Below are 13,310 nucleotides of genomic sequence, written 5' to 3' on the forward strand. Positions count from 1 at the left end.
AAGCCATCTATCTGGAGAGGGTGAGTTAAGACCCCTGCTTGGCACATAGCAAGAACTCCATAAGTATTTACTGAATGAAAAAAAATAGTCATTTGGATTAAGGAGAAAAGAGGGCCAAGGATAAAATCTTTGGACACATCTTCATGAAAGGAGTGGAGCAAGAGGAAAGTGAGCAGGCATAGTAAAGGAGGCAGAGCCAGCAGACTTTAGTGCTCTTGAAACAGAAAAGAGTTTCAAGAGGAAAGATTTGGCCAACAAAATCAAATGCTGCTCAGCAGTCAAAGACACCAGATGATGTCTTTGGATGGAGTTGGGTTTAACAATGACTAGGTCATCATCAAACTTGAGAGAGCAGGTTCAGTGGAATAATGGGAGCAGAAACTGGGTTGCAGATACAGAAGGCTGCAAGGTCCTCATCATCTCGTCATAAGTGATGAGGGTAAACGAGTTAGGAAGATCGTTTATGGAGACAGCAGGGATCAAGGGGCAGGTGGGATCTTTTAGCAAATTTTTAGCCTGACAGGAAGAAGGCAGCATAGAGAGACTAAATGCACAAACGTGAATAGCTAATAGCCATTACGTATCTCCTGAGTACATCAGTTGTGTTTTTGAGCTTCCTGTAAAACAAAGTTGAGGTCATGCAGAATTAGAGTTCAGTGTATCATGTGGCACCCAAGAGCCCCAACAGGTACAGTTAGGTTCAGTTTAAGGAAGAGCTCCATTGTCATCAGAGCTACCCTGCAAGGGAAGGGCTACTTGTGAGTAGTTAGCTCCCTTGTCACTAGATGTATTCAGGGAATGGTAACATGACCTCATAGCAGGTGGTTCTTGAACTGAATCAGAAATAGGACTAGGTCATTAGTTTCCTAACTTTTGGACTTCTCATATCAGTAATATTTTAAGGTGTGGTGGGGGAAAGGTGAGTGGAGTATAGGTTGATCTAGAGTTACTGACTTTTATATTTTGCTCTGTAAAGTGAATTAGTTTTCTATGTACCAATAACCACAAACTTGGCGGCTTAAAATAGCACATGTTTATTATCTTCCAGTTCTGTAGGTAGCAGTCTGGTAGGGGGTTCACCCGCCTACAGTCATCAGGGCTGTATTCCTGTCTGGAGGCTCGAAGGGAGAATCCATTTTCTTGCCTTCCCCGACTTCCAGACTCTGCCCACATTCCTTAGCTCACAGTCTCCTCCAACTCCAAAGCTAGCAATAGCTAGTCAAGTCTTTCTCATATAACATCACGCTGATATTGACTTTTTTTTTTTGCCCTGTTCTTCCACATTTGAGGGCCCTTGTGATTACCTTGAGCTACCCAGATAATCCAGGATAATCTCACTATTTTAAGGTCAGCTGATTAGCAAACTTAATTCCATCTGCAGCCTTAATTCCCCTTCACCATGTAACCTAGTTCACAGATTTGGAGGATTAAGACATGGACATCTTTTGGGAGGACATTATTCAGTCCACCACACACGCTAAGTATATATGCATGTATGTGTGTATACACACACACTTGCACAAACACACACCATTTCTCATTAACATCATCATCATCATTTCAGAAAAGAAAGGAGTACATACAAGAATGGAAAACAGAAATGATATAAACAAAAGGATTGTCCAGAAAAGAACAGCTGTCAACCTTCCTCCAACATACATGCACACAAGCCTATTTCACCAAACCGGAAACTCACCCTGGACCCATGGACTAACACTACAGCTTTAGAAAGCACAACTAGGGGTGCCTAGGTGGCTCAGTCGGCTAAGCATCTGCCTTCGGCTCGGTCATGATCCTGGGATGTCCTGGGATGGAGTCCTACAATGGACTCCCCGTTCAGTCTGCTTCTCCTTCTCCATTTGCCTCTCCCCCCATTCGTTCTCTCTCTCTTTCTCTCTCTCTCTCTCTCTCTCTCTCTCTCTCTCTCTCTCTCTCAAATAAATAAACAAAATATATGATCTCTTAAGGTCCCTCGCAGCTCTGTTTCTTTGATCCTGTGAAATACACGGTACTATGGTATTTCCTGGAGAACTTTCTTGTGATATAGTTCTATCAGTTCCTTCAGAGTTATATTTTTCTTCTTCCTGTTTGCTTCAAAAATTATCATTAAGTCAGTAAGAGACTTCAGCTTCCTTTTTCTCCCCTGATTCAAAAGGCTATGAAAAGTGTTCTGTAAATGATATGCAATATTGCTATTCTGATCTTTGGGGTAATCAAGTTGTTTGACATTTTTGTAATGATGCCTTTTGGAATAGGGTGGCGTAATTAGCTGCTACATTGTACATTAACAATACCTGTCCCGACCCTATAGACTTAGGGTCTATAAATAAAAAGCGTGACAGCTGGCTCCAGCCTTGCTTGTCACTCACCACTGAAGGGAACACAGCCGGGAGCTACACTAGAGTCCCCAGGAATCCAGGATGTAGTCAGAAATGGCATCTTCAACAAGAATTTGGTGTTTTGCTAGTAGGAAGAGACAGAGACAGGCACCGTTAGGAAGCAGAAAACCAAGATATTTCCTACTGGGAAGGCACAGAGGTCCCAAGAAGAGACAGCATTTTAAGCAGCACAAAGGCATTATATAGGGAGGGAAAGAGTTGGAGGGCAATAGTGCATTCTCAAGGCAAATTAGCAGGGTTTCTTTTTTAAACCATTACTTCCCAGGAATTAGAATAGGAAAGAGCACTGAAGAAATGTATAGGGGAAGGGAAAGAAAACAAAAAGCTATGCTTACCTGGGTGGGTACTCAGTGTGATGTTGCGGGCAGCAGTTTCTGTGCAAAGGCTAACCTGATGGGGTTAACAGGTTAAGTATGCTAGAAAGACCTGGCAAGAGGCAAGAAACAGACAAAGCACTATTTGGTTCCCAAGTTATATGTTAGGCCCTGTAAATGTTTTCCATGTACCATTTCATTTATTCCTTACCTCATGACAGTAACCCAAAGCAATAGTTACAACTGAGACATCATATTTTACTCATCTCATTCATTAATATATCTCTCATTAGTATGTAAGTTCCAAGAGGAAAGGACTCTTTTTTTCTCTCCTGTATCTCCCAGTACCTGTAACAGTGCCTGGCACATAATAGATGCTCAGTAAATATTTGTTGCATGACTAGCTAGCATTAATTGCTTATCTATTATGTGCCAGGCACTGTTAGAGATATCATCCCATGACTGAACTCATTTTAACTTTCACAACCAATGCTAAGACAGGTTAGTCTTATTATCTCAATTTTATAGATGAAGAAACTGGGTTGGAGACCCAGAGATATTAGGTAGCTTGTCCAATAAGTGATTGCTTGAGTATTTCAACCTATACAATCTAACTGCAGAACCCGCCTATGCAATCACTGTCCTATACTGAGGCTCAGAAAGGTTAAGTAACTTGCACAAAGCCATGCAGTTTAAGACTGGCAGGGCTGTGATTAAAACCAAGGTCTGACTGTCCCGGAAACTGTTGCCCTTTCTTCTGTGCTTCACTGCTTCAGAAGATTGCCAAGATAATGATTTCTTCCATTATCATTTTTACCAAGGACTCATCTTCTGAGATAAACAAGTGGGTGTGGTTCATTAAGGGTTCAGACAAAGGTAACAGACATCACCCAAGAGAATCATGAGTCCCAAAAGATCACCAATCTGCCACCTAATCTCATTGTTGGTATTTGGGGTTGGAGGAAGGTGAGAGAAGCAGCCCGCAGATGAGTCATGGGAAACCCCTGGTGGAGCCATCTATGCTGAGAGCTAGGCATTGAGGGCAAGTCACTTTCATGCCAGGCAAATCCTGACCCATGCTGCCCTACATAGCTCCGGAGTAGGGATGGTGTAGAGATGCTGATACAGCTTTTCTAAGAAACTGGTTCATAATTCATCCGTGTGACCTTGTGCAAGACACTTCCTCTCTTTGTGTCAGAGTTTCTTTATAATAGTGAGGCACCAGTGGAACTTTGTTGAATCAGAAGAGCTTTCCTTTATCCCTTTTATATATTGGACTTTTCAACATAAAATTTCATTTGGAGAAACGATTCCACATGAAAAACTTTCCTTAAAAAATCACTGAATAAAACAGTCTTTAGTTCATTCTAACTCATACCTTCTCAGAGTCTTAAAACACAGACACTGTCCTTTGGGTCAGCACAGCATTCCATTCAGCCTCACTTTCTACAGCCAGGAATGGGCCCAGGAATTTGCTGTGAGAGGCCATTCATAGATCTCCTGTTCCCTGGCTTCTCTCAAAGGTGGTTAACCCTCTCCTAACATGGCAGTTGTCTCTCCCATTGGGGCTTCTTTTTCTTCTTATTTTTTATTTTTATTCCAGTGTAGTTAACATGCGGTGTTACATTAGTTTCAGGTGTACAATACAGTGATTTAACAATTCTATACATTACCCAGTGTTCATCATGATACAAGTACTCTTTAATCTCCCCCATTGGGCTTTGTACTTATGCTACTTATGCATGTTGAAATAGAGCAAGGGTAACGATGCACAATTTCATTTGCAGGGCAGCTGCACCTCTGTTTTATATGAAGGGAATAGAACATTTACTGATTTTCTCTTAACATTCTTTTTGTTGATGTCTACCACCATGTGTCTGCCTGCTGGACCACAGTAGCCTAGTGTTTCCTGAGGATTACTGCTGATCTATAATAGTTCTAAATCCCTTGCCTGAGCCATAGCTTGGTTCCCTCACACCTGCTCACTCACATTTGTATAAGGTCTTCCTTTGTCTCATTGCTTATCATCATATGTAGGCTGAAGGACTTCACCAGGCACTCCTTCCTGGAGTCTGGTTTTCACATGTTCAATATAATTCCCTTTTCGTAAAGTTTTAAAAAGACCAAAGAAAAAAAACATTGTATTGCTTAGGTATGTGTGTGTATGTTTGTATGTTTTAAAAGACCAACATAAAGATAAACACAAAATTCAGAATAGTAATTATGGAGGGAGGGCCAGAGGGATGTCCAAACAGGGGGACAGAATAGAAGGGAAAGACAAAGGTAAAAATAAGCTCTCAGTAATGTTATAGTTCTTGGGTTTATGGGTGTTCACTACCAGTGTTCATAAATGTCATAAGTATGAAAAGTCCATATATGACCTAATAGTGATTAATTCTGTACCCCTGAGGTTCAAAAACAATGATTATAAGAGCAATGCAAGGTTTTTTATTAAACAGAATCTCACTTCCGTAACATACTTTTATTTTGTTTCCTTCCAATGTCAAGGTCTTTTTAAAACTCTGAGTGGATCACAGCTATAAGTTTGCATCTCTTCAAGTTCATTTTCCTCTCAATTATTGTCCATCATTTAGTCGGATTGGGATTCTCCTTGTTGGAAATACATTGCATTTCCCCCATAAGGCTATTTTTGTCTAGGGTTCATGGATCCTCATCTTGGGCTTTGCATGCTAGTTGATATGGATTCAAGAATTACGGACTATCTCCTGAATAATGTTTGCTGAAGGGCCATGATTGCTTGTTGCCAGATAAAATACTTGATCCTTAAATTTGAATTTCAGGTCAACAACAAATAATTTTTTAATATATGTATGAACTTGAGGCATACAGAATCCTGTATTTTACTTGTTAAACCTTGCCTTATCTCATTTGGGACAATAACTGCTCTTAAGGTCATTATTGGATTTGTGTCCCTGGGAGTATGAGTTTTAGAGTCAGACTCCAGTTCAAATCCTGGCTCCTCCACTCAAGACACAGAATGTTTTTGTCTCAGAGTTCTCATCTATTAAATAGAAATAACAGCAATACACCATGAGGTTGCTGGGAATGTTAAATAATATTTCTATAGTACTTAGCATAATGCCTGGTACATACTAAGCACTCAATGGCTATTGTCATTATTATTGTCAGTTTTATATGGAACATTATGTGCATCAGCCAAGATCTGAGCTGATACTGTAAAACTCTCCATTTAAAGGATTAATTTAGGAACTGACTCTCCTTAGTGTCTTCCTTGGTGATAACCAAGGCAAAGTGGCATCCTGCTTCTTCCTTTTTGTTTCTGAATACTTCTTCTGCCTGCCCCCCCCACCCTGTCATGAAGTGCCCCAGATTCATTTCTCTAATTGGTTTTCCTCTTTTAATATAAAGACCTTTTTTATATACCTGTGTTTAGGGGTCACTTAGAATTCCTCAAGATAGAGGCTATGGTCTTCCTTGATGGAGATACCTGAGTGACTGGTAATCACCTTTGAAATGCTACCCTTAAGCCAATGACTAATGAGTTTGGCTAACAAAGGGGAACAGCCCTGATCAATAACAGGTTTAAATGGAAAGCAGGGAAAGCAAGATCCCACAGATACTGAGAACTCTCTGTCTCTCACAGTCGGTCAAGAAATGAATTAAATTGGTTTTCCACTTGTCTTCCTCCTACTTTCAATACCTTCCTTCTTTTTTGTGACCAATGCCTTCACTGTTTCTCCTCTCAGGAAAGACTCCAGACCCTTTACATTCTCTTCTCTGACCCACCCTTCCCTCTCAAAACTTTCCCATGTGTTTACACACCCTCCCTGGTGTCTAATCGGATATAGGACATGTTAATTCATCTTTATTTTTAGAGAGAGAGGAGGGGGAAGGAGGGGCCATGGGAGAGGGAGAGAGAGAATCTTAAGCAAGTTTCATGTCCCATGCAGAGCCCACCACAGGGCTCAATCTCATGACCCTGAGATCATGACCTGAGCTGAAATCAAGAGTTGGACACTTAACTCACTGAGCCACCCAGGTGCCCCAGAGATATTAATTCATCTTAACATACTAACAGCTTTAAAAGATTCTATTTAATCCTCCTCCCAAACCACAGAGTTTTTTTCAACACCCTAAGCCTGAAAAAGTAAGCCTAACAGTGGCTCCCTAGCAGATAAGGGAGGCCGTGCAGGATTCCTTAAATCACACCACATTATCAGCTGCCTGTTCTATCTGCTTCGCATGAATGGAAGGGAGCAGTAGAGCAGATAATCTAAAGATCATTTCCACTTGGTTTGGGAATGCACCACACAGTGTTGTTGTAGCTGATTTGCTTTGCTAATTATGTTCTACTTAAGCTAATATTGAAATTGGTTCACATTTTTTAAGCTCATGTGGGCTAGAAGAGGGAAAAGGTGGTGGTGAGGCCCACTTTGAAATGAACGACATATAAGTTCAATGTGTGAGCTGATAGATCTAAAAGGTAAATGCAAAAGGAGCACAATAGAACTTTGCCAATTATACCTACCTCATGTGACTCCCCGGGCACTGAAAGGCCAGTCTTTGCAATGGCTTGCCCAGGATCTGAAATCTTCGCTAGTAGCCTACATTAAGGGTCTTAATCATGATGACATAACAATAGTTAAGGCATTATATAACCTTGGAGGAGTAACACATTTCCTATCAGACACCTTAGCAATTTGTCTGACTAAATCATCAGTCCTTATTGTCATCTAGTGGGAAAAGCACCGAAGGGGTGGGACACAAGACAGCTGTACCTTGATGGGAGCATGGGTACATTAAGAGACTGCTGGGCAGCTATGGCAGAAGTACAAGAACCAGGTGCCTTGAGGGTGTGCTGGGAGGGTTGCAGAAAGAGGGTAAGGCAATCTTCACCTTTTTCCTTCCCACATTTTCTTAGTTTCTTGCTCATGATAGACATAGAAAATATGCAACATTATCAAATAAATTCTTCCCTTCCTTATGCTTTTCCTGTTGGGCGATTGGGCTTTCGAGGGCTTCTAGAGATTTCAGAAATCTTGGTTTTCCTTAGAGGCATATCATTTGGAGCCAAAGCCTAACTATCTATTGTCTTTCCAACCCTGCAAGCTGCAGCAAGGGACCATGGGGCTATTGAAATGTCTTCCTCTCTTTCTCATTGCAGTCTGCTCCCAGTTCTCAAGAGGGGTGTATGCCATCTTTGGATTCTATGACCAGATGTCAATGAACACTCTGACCTCCTTCTGTGGGGCCCTGCACACATCCTTTGTGACGCCCAGCTTCCCCACTGATGCAGATGTGCAGTTTGTCATCCAGATGCGCCCAGCCTTGAAGGGCGCCATTCTGAGTCTGCTGGGTCACTACAAGTGGGAGAAGTTTGTATACCTCTACGACACAGAAAGAGGTAAGAAGAGGCATTTGCTCTCCGTTATGAATATTCATGTAACAATAATGTTCAACTTCCCTCGACTCATGTTTGTTCCCTTCTCTTTCAATAAATACAATCTAGTACTCTCTTAAAGTAGTCTTTAAATCCAAGATGAATTAAAATTAAGACCAAAAAAATCAATGCAATGGTAATTTTAGAATATAATTTTTCAAATTAAATACGTCCTCCCACCCCTGGCCATCGAAATGGGTTTGGGACTCTCCTGGTTGAGTCACTGTTGTTGAAAAAGAACCTTCTCCCCCCAAAATAATTTAGGTGGTCTAAAATGCACGAAGTAAAAGCAGCTTTATCTAAAATAGAGAGAGGCCTCAGCTGGAAAGTTTTGGAAAATCAATCATATCAGAGAGTCTAATTATCCCCATTTTAGAGGTTAGAAAACTAAAACCCAAAGCAGAAATGTGCCATTTAAGCACAGAGCTGGGACTGGTGTCAATATCTCCTGCTTTTAGGGCTTGTCCTAACAGAGCACCTTAAGGCTTCAGCTTACAGGACCTCAACAATCATCTGATGGAAATAATAAGTGGAGAGTATCTAAACTGGTCTTTGGGAATGGATGTTTTTTCTAATATTGAGATAATATATGGAGGACACATTCTGTTGAAACAGTCTCAGAAATTAAGAGTCTGATCTTAAAGAGTATACAGTGAGGTATATCTGTTAACTATGTAACACGTTATAATTCAGCCAAACAGACTCTTCAAAAGTCCAGTTATCTTTGAGGGGTTTCCCAGTAAAACCAAGGGATCCCACCACTGTAAGATTCCAAAAAAAAAAAAAAAGACAAGAAAAACAATGTTACTTTAACATTTGTTTGCCTGCAACTCTGGCTATAGGCTGGGGATGGTTCTTCCTGACTCAGAGAAGGAATGAGCAGATAGAAGGCCTGTCTGCCTGAGTGGTACCTGGAGAGGAGGTCTTTTCTAGGTAACTTAACTTGAAGGACCATTTTGTTTTTGGAAACACAGAGAACTCCCTGTATTTGCCTATGGTACTTACTTCTAAAATATCAGATTTCATGAATCTGAAGCAAGAGATCCAAGTTCTACTTCAAGCTCTGCCATTAACGAGATCTATGACCTTGACTAATGCATTGAAGCTCTCTTGGCCTTGTCCCCTTCCCTAAAGTGCATCTCTTCTTCATGTCACATTCTTTGATTTTTTGAGATACTATACCAGACACAGGACATTTTGTATCTTGCTACCAACCCTAACTTATATATCATCAGTTAATTAGTCAAGCAATTCTATAAGTTGTTACCAACCCCGAATGGTGTGTTCCAGTCTTGTGATAGATGCTCACATAATACAGTTCTAATAGGGGTGGACAGAAAAGGACATACATGAAACAATTCATGAACAATGTGGAACACTATCAAATTGAATACTACGCTATAGACTGTGGTCGCTCTAAGAATTATGAAAAGGTAGCATCCCAAGAAAGTGGAGTTTTCAGAAAAGGCTGGCTAGAGGATCTAGGCTTTAAAGGATATGGAAGTTGTGGATTGCAAGAGAATAGGAAGGTGTGGTTTGGAAAAGGGGAAAAGAGATGAAGCAAGGGCAGAATCAGGAAGGAGTGCTATGCATTTACACAGAGCCTTGCCTGATGAGGGTACCAAAATAGCTTCAATATTCTAATTCACAATTTGCTAAATTCTAATGCATTTCATTTCTTTCAAACACTGAGGATGAATTAGCCTATTTCCATGTACTGTATAGGGTGTTCTCTAGTGAGTAACAATCTAAATTTCAAAAAGGAAGTTTGTAAATCAGGCAGCTTCTCTCTTGAAACCTTTTGTAAACTAAATATCAGTTTTGCTAATACCGTGACCTCTCATTTATTTAAAAGCAGAAGATACAATTCATGCATTTTCTCCTCATCTCCCATGACCCTTCTTTGCCCATGAGCTGTGAAGTGGAGAAAGGAAGCAAAAGTCCATCCAGGTCTCTTCCCTATCCCTGCCTATTTTCTCAGATCATCTCACTAAATAGTTTGGACAATTCTGTGGTTTGGAGCCAAAAGAAACCTTTCTTAATTGTGTGTATTCATATTTTTCCCCTATAGCCATTTAGCTGGTGGAGCTGATCAGATCAGCTTAAATACTTTCTATGAACTTTTACACTAACCCCCTTCTTGGAAAGCCTTCTTAAAACACTGAATCATGACCCTGTTCCAGTATTTTCAATGGCTTTAATTGCCCACATGGCGGGGGAGGGGGGCGGGGGGGGAGTAGTCTATTCTTTAAGACTCAACATAATTATGCCTCAACCAACTATCAAACCTATTATCCCTATGTTACCTGATGAAAACCTTCTACTGCAGGCAGCTCCCATTTTCCACTGTTGCCCAAATGTACCAGAACTACGTTTGGTCTCAGCTACTTGGTCTCTACTACCTAGAATTCTCCCCTTCATCTTGATTATGAAAATCCTGCCAATGCTTCCATTTTTTAAAACCCACCTCAAACTCTACTTCTCTAAGAGACCCTTCCCTGGCTACTCCAGCTCATATTCATTCATTCATTCATTCATTCATTCATTCAATTGGTGCCAAGGTTACAATGGTGAACAAGATAGACTTAATTTCTGCACCTATCCTAATGTATAGGAACTAGTTTTAAAGATTCTCAGTGACAGCCTCGTTGAGAAGGGGCATTTAAACTGAGAGCTAAAGAATTAGAAGGAGACAACTGTGTGAAGAGTAGAGGGAAAGAGTTTCTGCAGTGGAAATATCAAGTGCAAAGGCCCTGTGGCAGGGAAGAATTTGACATGTTTGAGGAACTGAAAGAAGACAAGTGTGAGTAAAGGGGAGTGAGGAGGTTGAGGGTGACCTGAGATGAGACTACAGAGGTAGACAGGAGATAGAGCATAGCCATGGAGAATGGACAGAAGCCATGGTAAGGAGTATGAATTTTATTCTAACTTCAATGGGAAGTCTTTGGAGTATTCTGAACAGGGGAGTCACGTGATCTAAGTTTCTATAGAGAGTGGAATGTGGTACAAGCGCAAAAGAAGGGAAACCAATTAAAAGGCCACCATGATTATCTAGGTAAGAAATGATGGCAGCTTAGACTAGGCTGGAGATAGAGAAAATGGATGGAGCTGAAATACATTTTGGACACAGAATCAACAGAACTTGAGGACAGATTGACTGTGAGGGAGGAATGTGAGGGAGAGGAAGGCTTTGTGGATGACTGCTAGGCTTTTGGCCTGAGTGATTGGGTGACATGGTAATGCTGTTTACTGAGTTGACTGGGCAGGAAAAGAACGAGAGATCCTGCCCACCTCTGAAGACCCACAGAACCCTTTTGTCCATGCCATTCAGTTGGCACTTAACATTAAGTGTTTGCCATTGCTATTTCAGTGCGTCTGCTATAAGCCCCTCTCTCCAGTGTGATAACAATTGGTTAGCCCCTAGATTCATACGTTGTGCCTACTCTGTTAAATAGCACAGGACTAGGGACATATTTAGAATTTTCCCAACACCATTACTGATTAAAGAGTAAGCCCATGTCCATTTTTTTGTTGTTGGACTGAAAGAGACAAAGGAAGGAAGGAAGGAAGGAAGGAAGGAAGGAAGGAAGGAAGGGAGATTGAGAGTAGGAAATGAAGGAAGAAAGAACGTGAAAGGAAGAAAGCAGGAGAGAGAGAGAACCCAGTTTATTTTTTATTATTATTTATTTATTTTTTATTGGTGTTCAATTTGCCAACATATAGAATAACACCCAGTGCTCATCCCATCAAGTGCCCCCCTCAGTGCCCGTCACCCATTCACCCCCACCCCCCGCCCACCTCCCTTTCTACCACCCCTTGTTCGTTTCCCAGAGTTAGGAGTCTCTCGTGTTCTGTCTCCCTTTCTGATATTTTCCACTCAATTTGAGAACCCAGTTTATAAATCAAACCATGAGGTACAGTTCTTTAAAATATTCAATCAAGTATCTATTGTGTATTTCCTCGTTTTCTACAATAACCATCTATTGCTTTTGTAATAAAAATAATGGGGGAAAATTACAACTGTGAAATCGAATTTTAGAATACTTTAAATTACATAAGAGAGAAATGGAAGACAGACAGAAGGGAGCACCTATAATTACATTCAAATAAGCTAAATATATAAATGATGTGACTCTACTGTATAAGGGCAGGGGTAAGTGAGAAGCTGAGAAATGGATTACACAGTTGAGGTCACTTAAAAGATTTGTGGCACAATCAGGGTAACATTGCCTCTGAAATGATGAAACAGCAAATGGATTTCAAGGCTTTGTTAGCTACACGTGGATTTCTGTCTGCCGAGAAAGGTCTGGTTTTGTGTTTGCAGTCAACACTTTGCTTTGTTACCAAAATACCGTGTTGTTTCATTAATACAAAGTTGAAAATTCTGCTCTTGGTGCTATATACAGAGAAATTCAGTTCTTAGAAAAATCATGAGGTTGACTAAGTGAGATATCTGCGCTTCTGTACCTTCTCCTCTTTACTGACACCCCTTTTTTATTTACCCAGGGCTCCTTCTATCTTACTTCTCTACACCTGCCCTCCCTGGAGGGAGCAAAGCCTTGATCTCTCTGTCCCAACCCGCCTCTACACCTCCACAGAAGCTTTCCTGTCCCACATTTCGTTTCCACTGATTAATAGACTTTCTCTGCAAGTGACAACAGTTCAGCTGACCAATGTACTCACACTAATTTCTCTATAGCTGTTAATGATGTGATGTGTTAGTCTATCCAGGGGGAAAAAAAATTCTATTCAGGTAAGGGCCTTCTGTGACGTAGAACCCTAGTCCAGAGCATGGCTCTCTGATTCTGGGATCTTAGGCACCACAAGTCCAGTTGGGGAGGTCTCTTGCCCACACCGCTTCCCATACAGAAAGTCCTAAAGCCATGCCAGGGAGGTGGCCACCTCTTCCAGCTTTCTGTTAGACTTGTCTCTTGGGTATAAGTGACCTAGTTCTCTGTGGTGCTAACATTTCCCCCAGAACAGCAACATACTTGAGAACTGCAGCCAGACTCTCTCGTGCCCCTGACAACTCTCCTTGCCTTCAATGGGCACAGCCCACAGAGATGAAAGGTTCTGGCCCAGGCTGCGGCTCTCAGCTTAGATAATGAGATAATAGTTCTAAGTGCCCTTTGAGGCAACTAGTCCCTACCTTCTTGCCAGTGTTCAATAAACTCC

The 13,310-nt window shown here is 41.2% G+C and overlaps 1 protein-coding gene across 6 annotated transcripts in view; it reads left to right on the forward strand.

Moving 5' to 3' along the window:
- GRIA3 (glutamate ionotropic receptor AMPA type subunit 3) overlaps nt 1–13,310 on the forward strand; it is a 281,171-nt gene that overhangs the window by 61,650 nt on the left and 206,211 nt on the right. For all 6 annotated transcript variants that reach the window (XR_005985642.1, XM_041740749.1, XM_041740750.1 and 3 more), the window contains exon 4: nt 7,860–8,099. Coding sequence is in view for 5 of the 6 variants with exons in the window: in XM_041740749.1 (XP_041596683.1) it covers nt 7,860–8,099 (240 nt within the window). In the remaining variant the exon portion in view is untranslated. The remainder of the gene's footprint in view (nt 1–7,859; nt 8,100–13,310) is intronic.

The sequence above is a fragment of the Vulpes lagopus genome, chromosome X (genome assembly GCF_018345385.1).
Source record: "Vulpes lagopus strain Blue_001 chromosome X, ASM1834538v1, whole genome shotgun sequence".
NCBI lineage: Eukaryota > Metazoa > Chordata > Mammalia > Carnivora > Canidae > Vulpes > Vulpes lagopus.